This window comes from Leptinotarsa decemlineata, unplaced genomic scaffold, assembly GCF_025532065.1.
Source record: "Leptinotarsa decemlineata unplaced genomic scaffold, Ldec_3_MD MMD2_tig00026330_RagTag_RagTag, whole genome shotgun sequence".
Taxonomy (NCBI): domain Eukaryota; kingdom Metazoa; phylum Arthropoda; class Insecta; order Coleoptera; family Chrysomelidae; genus Leptinotarsa; species Leptinotarsa decemlineata.
The window spans coordinates 4,639,212-4,657,195 of record NW_027412690.1 but is presented as its reverse complement, the minus strand read 5'-3'; the positions used below and the strand labels follow the sequence as shown (position 1 = coordinate 4,657,195).

At 32.7% G+C, this 17,984-nt stretch overlaps 1 protein-coding gene and 1 long non-coding RNA gene across 2 annotated transcripts in view; one reads left to right on the top strand and one right to left on the bottom strand.

Annotated features, from left to right (window-relative positions):
• The window catches only part of Girdin (protein girdin), a 30,974-nt gene extending 15,441 nt beyond the window's left edge, over positions 1-15,533 (bottom strand). The window contains exons 1-8 of the mRNA XM_074182966.1: positions 15,251-15,533; positions 14,775-15,191; positions 12,888-13,138; positions 9,668-9,749; positions 8,993-9,298; positions 6,515-6,949; positions 2,167-2,481; positions 511-1,104 (exon numbers count right to left, since the gene is read on the bottom strand). Of these exons, the coding sequence (XP_074039067.1) occupies positions 511-1,104; positions 2,167-2,481; positions 6,515-6,949; positions 8,993-9,298; positions 9,668-9,749; positions 12,888-13,138; positions 14,775-15,191; positions 15,251-15,307 (2,457 nt within the window). The 5' untranslated portion in view covers positions 15,308-15,533. The remainder of the gene's footprint in view (positions 1-510; positions 1,105-2,166; positions 2,482-6,514; positions 6,950-8,992; positions 9,299-9,667; positions 9,750-12,887; positions 13,139-14,774; positions 15,192-15,250) is intronic.
• LOC111506136 (uncharacterized) lies at positions 2,755-3,515 on the top strand. Its single transcript, XR_002722227.2, has 2 exons — positions 2,755-3,064; positions 3,266-3,515. It is a non-coding gene; the product is annotated as an uncharacterized lncRNA (long non-coding RNA).
• Positions 15,534-17,984: the final 2,451 nt, after the last annotated feature.

Here is a 17,984-nt window from a genome sequence, read left to right as displayed (position 1 = left end):
AAGCATAAATGGTATGGAAAAAATGTATATGAAAAATGTCAGGATTTCTCGTATTTTTTTGTTTGATATGAAAAGTTATTAGTTGAAGGAGTTCTGGGCAGTTTATCTCACTATTTATTAATTTGAAAAGGAAACTCAAGTTCATAGAAATTCTCCTATCTTCCAATTATTTTATATTTAACTTGGTTAGGAGTTGACTGTACTCATATTCATTTCGTTGAATACCAAAGTGAAAAGCACAATTCTTTAAGACTTTCTTTTGAACATTATCAGTGAAATCGATATTTACATTATACATTTACATATAACATTTATATATAACCAAACAATATTCAAGAATGGATCTTTCAAAAGCACAATATAAAATCTTTTTAGTTTAAATTGAAAAATCAGTGGAAATTCTCAACACAAAACCCAGCATTTTGAGTTTCTAGATGACTTCCGAATTGAATGACACCTTGAGCATGATTTTTGATAAAATACCACTAACGAGTCAAAACTAATACTTACCTCATCTTTCTCAGCTACCAGTTGACTGTTGGCTAACTGCAAAGCTGTTTGCTGGGTTTGCAAAGAATTCACCTGCGATTTCAATGTTGAGATATCCACCTTCAGAGTTGCGTTTTCGTTTTGCAGAGTATCGTTGAAAACCTGCAGATTGGATATTTCCGCAGATAATTTTTGACACTCGATATTCTTCTCTTCTTCAATATCAGATTTGTTAATACTGTGCAGGCTTTCAGTTCCTTCGATGTGCACTTTCACAATTGGGGTAACGATTTTTAAAATTTCTGAGTTTTCCAACATTTTCTCTATGATGACACTGACATCATTTTCGATCAATTCTGTATTGAGACCCAGTTTATCCAAGTTGTTTTTGAACTTTTCAGAGGACACTTTTTCGTTTATCAGGTCTTTCTGGAGAGTAGATATGGTTTCTGCCAATACAGAGGACTGGGACATTAGTTCCTGACTTTTCTTCTCCAAGTCTTGGAATTTTTCTATTTGTTCCAATAAATTTTCGTTTTCTTTGTTCAGTCGTTTTATCTCCCTCTCCTGTTTGCTGCTTGTTTCGATATTTTGATCCATAATGACGTCTTTGGTCTGGAAGAAAGTTCAAAAAGTTATTGTGCATCTAAGAAGTATTTTATTTGAACTGACATTATTATTAATTGACATGAATGATGTAATTTGTAGAAAAGAATAAAGAGAAAACAAAAAATTAAAAGAGTAATCATGATACTAGTATTAAAAACAAAACAAAAAATTGTGAAACAAAAATTTTCATAAAAAATTTTGAAGCTCAGAAGAACGATAATTCTCTCTCCTCAAAAAAATTCTTGATCTTCATCTGATGCATTGTTTGTCAATAATAAATCGTATAACAATTGAGCCCATAAATTTTATTGTCGAGGTACAAGAATAAGAGAAGCTTCAGTAACATGAGAATGAAAAATATATTACTTTCTGTTACAATAATAATAAGTGATAAGTTAAAAATGCGTAATTTAATGAAAAAAACATAGGTTTGATTGAAATTAAAATGAATACTTGCATAAACAGATACATACATTTGCCAACTTACGTATACACATATGAAATGATTATTAAAAATTTTTAAAATGTGTCAATTTTCCTTGCCATAATCATACATCAATATAATATACAAAAAATCATGTAAAATCTAGAAGTAACTACCATCACATTTGAAAAATCTGAAATTAAAAGTGTAGTCAGCAACAACAAAATAGGTCAAATTCAGAAAAAAATATTAAATATGTTAACCTTTTTTGTGATATTTTTGAAGAGAAAAGTGATATGCTACAGCTTTTTCCTTAATCTTCAAATATGTATTAACTGTATATGTCATTTGATAATGCAGAGAATACAATTATTTTGGATTCTTCAAATCAATGAATTGTAACTGTTGAGTTACACTTCTAAAAAATTCGAAATTACATATCAACTTTGGAAAATGACAATTTTTGACACGCTTCCCAAAATTACAATTTATACAGAGATGGTTCTGACATTAGGAGTCCCTGGGAATATTTTCGGAATACAGAAGTTAAATATTTCACATTTCTTTTCATCTAATTTGAAGAAAAGAAAAACGCAGATCTCAGATAAATAGAACTTGAAAGTTTGAACAGTTTTAGGACTAACCTCAATAATCTCTTTTAATTTAGCGATTTCCTTGGACATTGTCGAATTTTCTTTCTCCAAAACAATCACAGCCTCTCTCGAATCATTGGCCATCTTCTCGAAATCCTTTGCTTTATCAGCCTGAGCTTCTATTGCACGTACCTGTTTTGAATAATCTGAGACACATTTTTCAGCATCGTCCGCTCTCTTCTTGACGGTGTCGCACAACAATTGCACTCTCTGTTTTTCTTTAGTGAGGTGCTCCATGTTCTTTTCCATTTCATTTATCCTGGTTCTTTCATTATTCAATTCTGAATTTTGCCTGTCCAATATCATCTGCATGTAAAAAAAAAAATAGCCTTAGAGGAAACATAATTTGTTTTTTTATTATAATGCTTGTATTCTCTCTTCTGTGATGGTAAAACATATGTGTGATGACAACAGGATAAATTTTCACTATTAGGTGTTTTTCTGTTCTCTTCTGTAGGTTTTATTTGTTATTTTACTGTTATTACTTCTATACTCTAATGAATTTCAATTAGTTATAAATATTTGAGTACCTGCTGAATATATGTCCTAACTTTGGAAACCATGAAACCACCCCTTTGTTTGAAATTTTCCATTATGTGGTACGAATATATTTACAGTTCACAAAGTATATTTTCTTTTTCAAATTAGGTATCATTAGTGCACAGAATCCAACCAGCAACTGGTTTTTACTAATTCAGAAAAAAAAATCCACAGAACAAAAAACTACCAGTAAAAATAAGATATTCATTTCTTGTTCAAAGAATATTATTGATTTCAAAGTCAGATATTTTATGAAGGATAGTCAGATATCGAAATCTTCTAAAGACAGGGTGTTGTGAGTGATATTCACTAGAAAGATACCAAATTAGTTTTAATGATGAAGTTTCATGTAAGTTTTCCTCACTATAGTGCGAGATTGTATCAAATGACTTAAAAATCAGTAAACGAAACAAAAAGAAAACTGGCGACTAAGAGAATATTCAACAAACTACTTCTCTGGCTAATATCACAATGAATATTGAAATAATTTCTTAGCTATCAGGGAACGTACCCATTAAATGCCACTATCTAAATAATCTTACAATTACAGGAATGGAACTGGATTATGACCGGATCATCAGCTCGAACATGCAATTTGAGGGTTCAACAATGAAATCAGTTCCTTTATTTTAATGGTAAAAAGTCTGCATCTGAACATTGGCTGAAAAAAGTACACTATCATTATTCTGTTGATTGGTGTTGATTTGAACATGGTTCAGTATGAAAAAGAGAGTTTCCTAGTATTCTCAGGCATGTGAAATAATTTAATAAAGCAGAGTTTCAGTTTGTCCTTTATTACACTTCAGCAGATTCTCTATTGATTTATATTTGTTTATTTTTCAGACTGTGGAAGGTTATATACCCAAAAAAACAGTACTCTTAAGAAGTAACTTGTAGGTGTTCAGTGAACTTGAAATTTATTCGCAAGGTAGCATTTAGATCTTTATACTGGTATACTCTTTTGATATTGACATAAAGACATTAAAAATGACACCCTCCCTACAAGTGTAGGATATAACTGAACAATTTTCAACTTTCATTTTATTTTTATTGAACCATCTGACAACCCTGTTCTAGTCATTCTACGAATTAGTGCAGCTTTTAAACTTGTCAATTTCCTTGAACCAACATTGTTGTGATATTATATCAGTTTATACTTTCCCAATATCACCTTAGAAAGTCAAAAAATTAAGATACTTTTTTAAGTTGTAGCACTGAAACAATTGAAGTAATTGTAACAGTTTAAATTTCTGAATTCAGAAGGATCAGTAGAGCCGCCCTGTAGGTTCGTTATTTTATCAGCTTATTGCTGGGATCGTGGGTTGTCTAGTAAGCAGGAGTAAATAAAACCGAGGAGATTCTCACGGCCAGGATTTAAAAACGATTCACATTAGTATCTATCGTAAAGCCAACACAAAAGCAAGGTTTTAGCAAGGACTGTCCGAAACCTAAAAACATCTAAGGTCAGTCAAATTGATCAATTCGAAATTTTCATTTCCTTTTCTTGAAATATCGGCAGAGAATTCCATAACACATGTTCTCAGGTTTTTTTGACAAGAATAATAAGATCACCTATGAAAGATTCACGTCGAGCACAGTCAGACCTTTTATTCATTTTTTTTGTGGTAGAAAAAAGCTTTCAATGCATATTTATCTGGTGATGGGAGAAATTCTTCGGAAAAGCTATAGTTGCACCATACATGTCATTCTTTGAGATATGAGGAGACACTCTAGAAAGTACCAACAGAGAGCAGTAGCAAGTATATATAAAAAAATATAAAAAATTATGATACCCCTTGACTGGAAGCCCTGATATTGTTGATATATTATGGAGCGGTCTGAGTACTGAAATCTACAGTTCATTATTTATTTATTTATTTATTTATTTGACACTTTGGTACATTGAGTACATGTGCTAAGTCATAATTAAAAAACAAAAATAAAACTACAGAAGTTGAACAATACAAAAACAATAAATATGGTTCACGTCCACAAACTTTCACAACATAGAAGTATTATATAAAAAATCGGAGAAGCTCTAGCTTCTGTCATGAAAAAGTGTCGTGCAAGAATTCCTCAAGACTGTAGTAACACTTCTGTAAGAGAAGTTTCTTCACCTCAATTTTAAAAAGTTTATCTGACTCGATTTTCCTAATAGATGCCGGCAAGTTATTATAACAGTTTGTTGTATTAAATAGTGGGGAGCATCTAAAGTGAGCCGTTTTGTATGAGGGGGTTCTTAACATTTTCCCATGACGGGTGTCTCTACCATGTAGAGGATAGTTTTAAGCATTTTCCTTTTCTCTGTGCACCCTGTTGACGGGGGTAATAATTATAGAGTTTGATTGCAGTTAATCGAAAAGTAGATTCTCGATAAATTAAGATTCAGGCAGTTACTTTTAACTGCTCATTTGTTCGATATTGTTCCGAAGTAAGAGTTCTCCAGTAGTAATATCGTGATCAAAACGGCCTATAACAGCATATTAATATCTTTAGAGAGAGAGAGAGAGAGAGAGAGAATATGCTTTATTGTATACATGATAAATCATGGTTACAAAGCTTAAAAATAGTACAAAATAATACATATAAAATATTAAAATCAGTACAAGGTGTGTGTACACACACACCAACAGACACACACATGCATAGTACATACATTAGAAACACACCAAAGTTCTAAGCCTGAGTCAATTTTTAAAAGAGAGAAAATATATATATATATATATATATATATATATATATATATATATATATATATATATATATATATATATATATATATATATATATATATATATATATATATATATATATATATATGTATATCAATCTGGATAACAATGTGTGAAATTATGAATCATATACCTAAACCACAATATCGCTTTACGAATATTTAAAAATGAATTATTACTAAGAATTATGGAGTATGAATAGTACAACTATGATAGCGTGTCACTGAAATATTCCTCAAGGTGGTAATACGGTCTAACAACCAAAATATTTTTTACAGCTTTTCTGAACTGCTTAAGAGGTATAATGTCTTTAACTTCATCAGGTAAATGATTGAATATTTTGCATCCATTGTAAATGAATGAATCTTTAAATAAAGTGGAAGTCGGTCTCGGAAGTTTAATATTATTGTCTTGTCTAGTATTGTAATGAACTTGGGGTGACCCAAATCTGTCAATATGTTTCTTTATCAATGTGACAGTTTCAAAAATGAATAAAGCCATTACTGTTAGAATTCCGAATTGTTTGAATAAAGGTTTGCAAGAGTCGCGATAATTAGCTTTGGACATATATCGTAAAGCACGTTTCTGTAAAACCAGAATACTATTAAAGAGATAACTACTGCAGCTTCCCCTGTGAACGTTTTTTTGTATCAAGTATTGGTTCTTTAAACTTGATGTATATATATATATATATATATATATATATATATATATATATATATATATATATATATATATATATATTTGCCTGTTCTTTACATTAGTTCGTTGCAAATAACATATGAAAATCAATTTTTGAGTTATTACACAGTTGGTAGTGAAGTTTGTAATTATTTCTTTCTATATATCAATTTAATATAAATTTCAAGCTTGGAGCTTCGTTGTTGACTTTTTGGTTATTTCTCCGACCCCTTCCCTGTTGAATCCGTTCAACTGGCGCCCCAGGTCCAGCCCCGACAATAATCGACTAGCCTGGGCTGAACTAGTTTTTGGTAATAACATAAATACCAAGGTATGTTATATAATATTCAATGAATTTTGGAATGAATGTTGTTATTGTTACTCACCTTTTGCGAGTCAATACTATCTTGCAACTTCCTATTTTCTTTAATAGCATTCTCAAACAAATCTTCCAGTTCTGCATTCTGCCGAGTCAACTTATCACAGTTCTCTTGCAGCTGCTCACACTTCAGTGCCAACTTTTTCTTCTCCTTGTCCAAGTCCAAAATTTTATTGGCACTCTGCTGGAAGCTGTTGTCCTCCATCGAGTCTAACGCTAGGAGCAGTCTTTTGTTTTCCAGCTCGAACCTCAAAGCTCGCGCCTGCGCATCATTCGTAAGCTGTTCCGAAAGGCTGTTGTCTCCAGAATTGGTTTCTTCCAGATCGGAATCGGTGGATATGTTGGGGCAGCTGGTCTCTTGCAGGGCGGATTTCATGAGGTGCTGTAACTGGTGATTCTCGTCGAGTAACTCTTGAACCTTCTCCTTAGTGGCATCACGTTCCTGAATTGAAAATAGTACAAATTGTTAATGTAAAACGAACTTAATTGAGTACCGAATAAGAATGAAAGATAAAAATTTGAGACAGTGCCTGCAATAAACTGAATGAAGCATTTTTACTATTGAGCAAATGGAAAACCTCAATGAACAACAGGTAACCCGTTATGCTGCGGGCTAATTCTCATATTTTGCTTAAGATGATGTCTTTGTGGCAAAGATTTTAGTAGGATATTTATAGCGCAAGAACACATTGTGAGATTGATTTTTAATATGGAATATAAAGATCCCTCCAAACAAATATTTATAAGAATGAAACTACTATCTGTTCCATAAATGTATGCGTTTAAATATGTCAATTTTGTGAGAAAAAAAATGTCCACATGATCATTGCACATGACATGGTAAATTATTGAGAATATGAGTATACCTGTTCTAAATTAAAAAATTCTCCCCAGTATAGTGCTTTGGTGTTACATTAAAATTCCTACTTTTTCAAAAAAATTCAAATTGGACCATAATCTTATGGGATTTTTTACTGAAAAATGTTTCTATACTGTACAGGCGTATCTAGATGGTTCCTTCGACTGAGTCTCATTTTTTGTTTTTATACATTAACAAATTCTCATTGAGATTTTTCAAATTCTTTTTTTTTGTTTATAGTTTCATAGTTGTTTATGGTTTCACATGCTATTACTGAAGTTTTTTCAAAATATGTACTTAGTATAAGGAGTACCATGACTTACTCGACATGTCATATGTTTATATGGTACAGTGATTTAATAAATTATCATTATTATTATTATTGAACTGAACTTCGACATTCTGTCTTCAACTCTCTTTTGAGGTAAGGAATTCCACTTTGAGATGTTAATAATGAATAATTTTTTCAGAGAAGATCTTTGTAACAAAAATGAGTGCATCAATAAAATTTTACGAACCTTACAAGCCACTATTATTCTTTTTGCATTGAGTTCGAACATTTATTAGAATGTTCAAGAAAGAAATAGGGATAAAATACGATGAAGTGTATCCTTTCTTTGTACTGATCATTCGAAATCTTTCTCTTTCTTTAGGTTACATTTAGGAGGAAAACTGACTTAAAGTATTCCATCCTTTTGTGAGAATACTATCTTCAATCTTATCTTCCTAAAAACTAGTTCAACAAAGGTTCTCAGGGGTAACAAAGGTTTTAGTTTTCTGTCAACTCCACAGATGGCGTCTTCTTAAGAGGAGATGTCCTTTCTTACTTATACTGAGGCTTATTCGCCAAGGACTACTGAGTCCAATAATACATTCATGGTTCAGCTTAACATCTTTGATGTTGAATGATGAATGCTTTGTTTTTGAGCTCCGTTTCCATCCAATAAAGATCATTTCGCTCATGTTCATACAAAAGAATATGGACACATGGAATATGGAAACTACTTTTCGGTGAGTAATTTAATTAAGAATTCCATATTTCTTGTGAAATTGAAAAGATAATAGCGATATAAATTTTGTGGGAGGTATGCTTATGAAAATTCATTGTTACAGAGCCCTGAAGAAGTATTCAATTAAATTTATTTCAAAAACTTATGATGCACTGTTTGGAACCTTTGGTGTAGTAATAAATATTGCTGGAGTTTTTCCCAACACCAAATCCTTATTTTTAACACCTAGACACGTGTTTCGATCACCAAGTGATCATCTTCAAAGAGGAAGATTAAAAAGGAAGATGATCACTTGATGATCGAAACACGTGTCGAGGTGTTAAAAATAATGATTTGGTGTTGGGAAGAAACTCCAGTAATATTTATTTCAAAAACGTATAAGATACAATAGGAACACATAACAAGCACAGAAATAAATATGAATTACAAGTATAACAATAAAATACAATTTGAAATTTTTGTGAATGATGTCAGTTAAGATAAAATAAAACAGTTGGAGTAGTTTCTGAATAAATATCAGAATATAACAAAATCGGTTAAGTAGTCATAAGAATTATAAGAATTATGTCGCAATATTATAATTTATCCTTTGAAACATTATATAAATCCTACTTACCAATACCACACTATTGAAAGCCTGTTTGACAGCAAGCAGTTCATTTTTCAGCTGCAGAACGTGATCACCCTTCTGCCTCTCCCTTTCCAACTGCTTCTCGAGCATTTCCCTCGTTTCAGAAAGGATCCTGTTATCCTCTCTCAACTCAGATACTCGATCCCTGTAGAACTCGGTATCATTAACTTTTTCTCTATACCTCTGAACTTCCACCTCTAGTCTGTCTGCTCTTTCAATTTTCTCTCTCATAGAATCGACTTCGTCCCTGTAAGCTTTGGCCTGCCTAGCTTCGGTCAGCAAGTCACTGTTCTGAGGGGCAGATCAAAGTTTTAAAATGATGACTGAAAATGTGGGGTAGCTCGAAAAATTAATTTATAAAAGCCACTTATGTCCTGAATAAGAAATACATTCCACTGGATTTCTATATTAATTTGTAGTAATGAATATTACTAGAGTTTTTTCCCAACACCAAAACGTTATTTTAACACCTCGACACGTGTTTCAATCACCAAGTGATCATCTTCAAGAAGAAAATTAAACTAAATCTTCCTCTTGAAGATGATCACTTGGTGATCGAAACATGTGTCAAGTTGTTTAAATAACGGTTTGGTGTTGGGAAAAACTCCAGTAATATTCATTAATAAAAGGTTATTTAGAATTTTTAATAAATTTTTATACCTCAGCTTTTAATTTGGTGATCAAACTTGTGGCATGTTCTAACTCTTCTTTACACTCTGCCAGGATTTCAGTTTTTTCTTCCCTGGAATATAATAATGAAACTCCATTCAAATATACATCCTAATATACAAAAGTGAAAGAAAAGTAAGTATTATTGTGAATCTAATGACAAGTAAAATTATATTTATTCAAGGGTAAATGCTATAGCAGGGGAGCCCACGATGCAAAATGGGGATTTACTCGAGCGTCATTGAGACATATTAGGTTGCAAAGCTTAGATGATAAGAAGAAAAAAATGTTATAAAATATATACCTTTTCATCGGTGGGGGAAGCGGCTATAGATTTTCAAATATGTAAAAAAATACTGTTGCATGGACATACTCGAGCGCGTCATTTATTGATAGCATCAATGTTCTACGTATTTTTATTAATGTTGGTATGTTAATCTGATCGTTTGCATGATGTGGGTGGTTGTACGTAGGGGTTGAAAGTGAAAAGAAAAAAAATTTAATTGAGCACGTCAGATTTTCTAAGAGGGTGTTAAGTGCAACAAAAATAAGCTCTCATTCAATAATCTGACGATTTCGATCTGACGCAAACTCGCGGCCATTATTATGATGTGCAAAAAAATTCGCCATCTTGAAATACTCAAGCGCGTCAGATTAAGATATATATGGTTAATCATTATGTTTCAGACGTGCTGTCTCAAAATCTGACGATTATCTAGAGGGATTAGCTTAATCTGACGAAAAAAATATTTTTTTAATTTTTTTTAAAATTCATTGTACTTAATTGATTGAAAAGCTCGGGAAATAGCGTGCAAATAAATAAGTGTACGTTTGTTAAGTAGAATACTTGTATTTTTAAGATTTTTTTTTAAAAAAAGCTCAAAAAAAGTTTATTTTTTATAATCAATTGATTAATTAATGAAGAAAAGAGCAATTCAACTTTCTATGTTTTTTTACCACTTTTATTTGTAACTAGCGTTACTGCAGTTTCGTCCTATAAGGACATTTTCAAAACGTATACATTAAAGTATGTATAAATTTGAAAATGTCCTCATAGGACGAAACTGCAGTAACGTTAGTTACAAATAAAAGTGGTAAAAACATAGAAAGTTTAATTTCTCTTTTCTTCATTATGATTTCCTACCACGTCTTAACGGCTACATCCATCAATTAATTGATTAATTAATCATCATCTTCATCACGAACGAGTCTCTGTGATCAGCTGTGATGGCGTCATGGCAACCTAATTCAGAGTGGGGACGGAGTGAGAGAGTAATAGATAGAGAAAAAGTGAATAGAGAATAGATGAATAAAAACTCGGAGAGGGAAATATAGGTATCACACAGCTGCACGCATTAAACTTCATCGACGAATTTTTGTTATTTCGGCTTGCGGAAATCGTCAGATTATATAATTTTCGTTATCCTCGAATTATTTCCTTCAAAATAAAAAAAAATAGCTAAGCTCGAAAATGTCGAAATGACGTTATTTTTTTACAACTTTGCTGCCCTCCCCCTTCTTTACGTCACTCTCAAATTGTCAGATTACTGGAATATACACTTTTTAGCAGGTCATTAACTCACTCTACCTTAATCTGACGCGCTCGAGAATTTCTGATGATCAATTTTTTTTTACTAATCTGATCCTTTATCCCTCAAAGGTGGCCTTATATATGGGGCTCATATTTGGTGGAGGTACTTAACCGGGTACAAGGTATTCCCCTGTATATTAATCTGCCGCGCTTTAGTAAATCCCGAATTCCCTGCTTGGGCTCCCCTATTACTAGAGAAAGAAAGAAAAATGAACCACATGATAAAAAGTGAGTCACAATGAAGAACACAATCCTAACTATTTATCTATCAAATTTGGTATATATTTTGTAAGGGAATGTTCAAGCTGTTGAAGAGAATTGTTTTTTTATACTGTTAGAAAGTTTGTTATAATCCAACAGTCCCTTATAGAATAATTAGTTCATTTTTCAGGAAGAATAATTTTTGGGAAATAAGAAATCTGGAGAATAAATTGTCAATGTCGGGGTACTCCATGGATCAATACCAGGTCCAATACTATTCACTATCTTTGTCAATGACATTCATTGATCATGGACACAGCAAAAAATATTATGTATGCAGAAGACACAACAATGATAATATCTGATGGAAATCTAGACAAAACACTACATACTGCAAACAATGTCGCACAATTTTATGAGTGGTGTGATACTAATGATCTGTGTCAATATAGAAAAAACAAAATTAATCTCTTTTATTCCGAGAAATACTATTCATAACTTCTGTGCTTTAATAAAAATCAATGACAAAAGGATAGAACAGATCACAACTGAATTCTTAGGTGTTACTCTTGATCACAAAATGAGTTTGGAAAGTCATATCAAAATATTGAATAATATTGTTTATCTTACAAAAGAGAGCGGTTAGATATATTTGTAAGGCGAAACCGAGAGATTGCTGTAAACCCCTGTTTATTGATCAAAAAATCTTGACTCTGACATGCATTTTTATCCTTGAAAGTGTGTGTATGATGCACAAAAAATTTAATACTACCAGTGATTCAACAAACTCTTATAATACTAGGCATAATAGCCACTTAATAGCACTACCCATTCCTAAAAGCGCATTAATAAAAAAATGCATAATATACAATGCAAGGAAAATGTTCAATCATTTGCCAGTATATCTTCGCTCCACTTCTTCATATAAAAATTTTCGAAGTGCTGTAAAATGTTTTTTGCTAAATAAAGCTTTTTATACTTTAGACGAATATTATAATGAAGATTTTGACTAACATTGCAATCACTTGTATACGCACTTTATATTATTTTACTTGGTTTTATTATTTTAAGGTGTTTATTTAATTTTGAATTGTATGTATATGTGTGTGTATGTGTATATATAGATATATGTGTACATACATAAATGTATTTCTAAACTTTGTTAACAAGAATTCTGTTCTTTGGACAATAAAGTTCTTTCTCTCTCTCTCTCTCTCTCTAAACTGGTTAAAAATTGCTTTGTACTAAGGCAACTCAAGGGCACGGTACTAGGAACATATCAATGTTGGTTCACTATGGTCTAGCACAGTCGAATATTTCATATGACTTGATAGTCTGGAAAGGCTGAAGTCATATTGACCAAATATTTATCAGTAAAAAAAAATAAGTCTTTTCTAAATAACAACACAATTCACTTACAGTTCCTGTCTCTGCTTTCTCATTCTAGCCTTCCAATCGGCCAATTCCACTGCCAAATGATTTGATTCTACTCCTTGGTTTCCGAATTTTGAAGATGAACCCGAGCTGACTGCTTCCTGGCCCAAGTCTGTTACCCATTGTCGAACCAATTTGTCTCTTTCTGTTGTCAGAGTTCTTATGTGAGAAAATAATTGTTCAGGTTGTTGGTCATTCCAATCAAGTGTTAATACTATGCTCTGATCGTCAGTGACCTAAAACAAGCCCAAGAGTTAATAATGATATTCGTCAAGAATAAAGAGTACCTGAATCAAAACATATAATAGAAGTGCAGCTGATCACTATCTGTGAATGCAAGATATTTGAGAAAATTATTACGGTTTTTTATTGAAGTAGTATGTGCACTTGTGCTAGCTCATATAAAAAAAAGGTTTATCCATTTGTGTTAAGGCCTATCCGGGTTCGTATTGGAACGATTTTAGGAATCTTCTTGCCATCCAAGTGTTCAATCTTTGTTTGGCACAAAGTCTAAAGCGATGCCAATGACAGGTTCTGGGCCAATGAAGCTGCTTGCAGCACCCTCTTTTGTAAGGAAGTCAGTAGCTTCATTGCCTTCCAGGCCACTATGGCCAGGAACCCAGACCAGAGACAATCTGTTACGTCTTCCTATCGAGGAGAGTTGTTTTTGACAATTTGATACTAATTTAGACCTTGCTCGGTAGGAGCCAAGAGCTTCGAACGCCGCTTAACTGTCCAAGAATAATCAGTTAATTTAAATAATATAATTCAAATAATTTGATTCGAATCAGGCCAACTCTGTTTCTCCATGTAAAGGAAATCATTCTATAAACTTGATTTCACTAGTTTTTAGTAAAGTAACCAAGTTTAGGGATTTTTTGAAATGTTTAAGGTCTATTGTTGATTATTGTGCAATTTTGCTTATTGATTATGAATGTTTATTTATCCAGCTATATACTGACTTGAAAAATCAAATATTGGTAGCACCATTTTATTTGAAACAATACGACAACATTCCAGACCTACAAAAAGTTTCTCGACAAACATTTCAAAAACCGTTGATGTTAGTAGAAGATGACTTGAGTAATTTCTGGATCTTTCAATATTTGTTTTTTATGTAAGTCAAAAACATTGAAAATATTACTTGATCTGTCTTGGCCAATCTGCTATTCTTATATTTAGATTAGTTTGCTTTGCCTTTTTTTTTAGATATTGAGTATAATCATTTATTTCATAATCATTATTAAAATAGATACAAAGGCCAGTTTCTGGCAAATGAAAAAAAATTAAACTACATGTTATATTTTAACTAGAAAAATTGAACACCTAATATCACTGGAATAGTTGACAAATAAGTATATACAATGGAACTGTACAATATACTAACAAAGGAACTAATTAATCATTCAACCCATTACTGAGCACATCAGATTGAATTGTTCTCACACATAAAACAGTGATTGTTATGTGAAATAATAAAACAATAGAATTGGGTGACCCAAAATTCAAGTTCAACTTGGAAAATAAAATTAATAACTCCAAAGGACACCAGTCAATGATTATATTATTTAAAAATGTATTGAAAAATGATCTTAACGATTGCAAAATGAAATACAAAAGGGGAAACAGACCAAAAACTTGATTTTTCAAGATTTTTCCATTCATCAAAATGTGATAGATATTTCACTTTTGTAAAAACCAGTAATTTTTTAGCTTTTCTGACACTTTGCCTGAAATTTGGTTTTTTAGCATCAATAATCATATTATTTTCACCAAGAGAAAATTTTTGTATAGAACCTTTCTGTAAAAAATGAAATTTTTGGAGAATGTATATTTCTTAATTAAAATACTTCTCTACATTCAAAAACTCACCCTCTTAATACATTCTACGATATCATGTTGATCATCCACTGACAACTCTTTTATTTTCAAAATAAAAAGCTCTTTTGTGGGGCCCTGGACAGCACACCCCAAAAGTAATAAAATAAGTAGCCTGAGCTGTTTCAATGCAGCCTGTGAAGTAGGCGTTCTGCCTAAAACTATACAGTCCGGGACAGAAATAACAACCTGTCCCAGTTCATCTTCATACACCGCTTTGATATTCTGTATAATACAATGAAAAATCTTAGTTCTAGCTGCCGAAATACTTAGTCCATGCAAGGATGATATCGAAGGCACTGGTTGGGATGGCTCTGGATCGATTAGAAGTAACACTTCGTTTATTGGGGCTCCATCGAAGAAGGTTTCGTACACTTGAAGAGTTTCGGGTTTTTTCATACAAGTAGATAGCTGTAGAGCAAGACAGTTGACGTAAATGAATGTTTTCGATTATAGAAAGAAATACTGACCCATTTCACTAGGGGCCCCGATAGGAACTCTTCTATTTCACTAGCGGAAGCTGCCATTCTCTTCAAATTTGGACAGGTACAGCTGGTTATCTATTTTTCATCATAGTGCAAGTTTTATTATTTTACCGTACTAGTTGAACAGTACGACATAACAGGAATCTAAGACCGCAACCACAATGGTTTTACATGCCATTGTTCATACAAATAAACAAAACAAAAGCTTTCAGCTCCCAATTTGTCGACTGTCTAATGTCAAATGTCAACTATTGTTTGTCCTGAGCAAAGTTGGTGTCGACCTGAATGCGTCTACCAACGTTCTGTCATATGAAGCTGCATACTGGAACAATTAAACGCTTAGATTCCTTTAAGAAACTGAAAAACTTCAATAAAAAATATCACAGATGTGATAAATTACAAGTATCTCGTCTCTTTATGAAAAAAAATCGAGCGATAAAAGTGTAATATTTTATTAAAAAATCTCATAAAATGTTCTAAAAAGCGATCAAATGAAAAAACAGAGGGAAAACATATAGTATTACCTATATTTAGAAAAGGATTTTGATACTATTCAATGAAAGTAATTTTTCGTGGAGTATTTTATTGGATTTTAAGGGAATTTTCTCATTTCACAATCAAAAAAAAATGGAACGGGGAACTTTATGCAGTTCTAGGAAGGCCAAACATTTTAGTTCACCGCGATAAGTTACTGTGTGAATTCAAAGTATTTTTCATAAAGAAACTTATTCTATTCATGAATAACTTGTTGTGTTTGTAAAATTCGCCTATCCAATACGTATCCAGATCCTTTCGTAGAATCAAAAATGAATGCAATATAAAATAAACAGTAAATTAAAAAGCAAATGACACTGCAAATACAACTCAGCAACCACCAATTCAACAATCACCAACACTTCCACAATCAACGTTATATACCGTTATATACCCGTTATATACCGGGATTATCTTGAAAGATAAGACGAATTGGAAATAGATATGACGTTGAAACTTCTTACAAAATAAAAAATACACTGATATTTATACTTATACACACAAAATCTAACAACACAGAAGAAAAAACAGAAAAATGCATTTGTAAGGTACCTTGTTCTGGTGGTAAAAGTAATATTGGTGAAACTTCAAGACCATTAAAAGTTCGTGAGAATGAATGTCGAGATCACATCAGAAATAGACAATTAACGGGATCAAAAGTGTCAGAACATATTTTGAAATCAGTCAGTGAACATTGTGGAAGGCGAAAACCCCAACCGCACACAATTCAATAGCGTACATTTCCGCTTGAAATACAGTCGCATAGGTTCCTAAGCAGGTTTATATATCTGTCCTGGGTCTGCGACTGAAAACACCTTCACCAGAACCATCTGTGAACCAACAACTATCTGCTCACCTCCATATCAAATGGAATGACCTCACCATTGAGGGAGAGTGGCGTGAAGGGGTTTAAAACAGTTTTGCTGGGGTTGACATACATCTGCTCCCTTGGGCACCAACTGTGAACAACTTTCATCGTACTTTGGAGGATATTACAAGCTACCCTTCCCGACGTGGACCTTGCCACGGTGACAAGGGTAGCCTCTGGTGATCTTGAACCTAATGGCCTCGCCTTGAAGAGACGTAGTTGCAGTTCTGTTTACCAGCGTGGCATAGATCCAGCCAGTTATGATCGATTCTATACCTTTCCTAGCCAGAGATGATCCTTCGATATCGAGAAACACAGCAACCGCAATCTCCTTGTTGTCAAGGGATTGGGAAATTTTCTCTAAAAGGTTGTTCAATGCTTGTCCAGTATCCTCTCAAGTCCTTTCAACAGGAAGGATGTAAGGCTGATTGGTCATACCTATTTAGAATGTGGGTTTTTCCAACCCACTGTAGGTATATATACCACCCCTGCTGTCAACCAACTGGGTGGTATATAGTTCCACGCCAGACTAGCTCTATATAATTTTATGAGAATAGGTATGCCGCATGGTTGTACGGTCAATAAGGAGTATAATCTTGAAGTTACGCTTCGCTTGTGATAAGCAATAGGTACGGAGAAAACGTCGTATTGTGGAAAAACAATTCATGGCTCTTGCATCACGATAATGGACCTGCCCACTTGTCATTGCTTGTTCGTAATTTTTTGGCCAAAAAACCACCGTAATCATGCTTCAGTCACTTGGCGATATTTTCCGTAATCTACAGCTGATACAATAAGTCGCATCGACCTGCCTGGCTTGTGAATTTTTGACAGACCGTATATTTTTGATACTGTATAATATACTAGAAACTTGTTCGATTGATGACCTATTTATTTCGTAGACATTCATATTGAATATAGAGTAAAGAAAATGACTTTCAGTTACTTGAAAATGGTCTAATAAACCGAAACCGTATGTAACAAACGATAAACTTAGTAGAAATTAGTTATTTTTTTATTCTATACATCTACTAGAAACTTTTTCCCCAAGCCGGTTTTTACAGTTCTTGAGTGATTTTTTCGCTGCTGAAATCATCTCGAAACTGAGTATTTGTCTCTCCCATTATTAATTAGAAACTCTGCGTGTCTATTTATTTATATCTGTGGATATTGAAGAAAATCTCATATATTGAAATATGCTTACAGCTGCTGCAAACAAGTTTCGGGAATTCACTATCATTATTTCATATTAATTTTATCTCTCAATATGCCAGATTGATCAAAATATGTCACATTTTTCGGTTCCACACCACATGA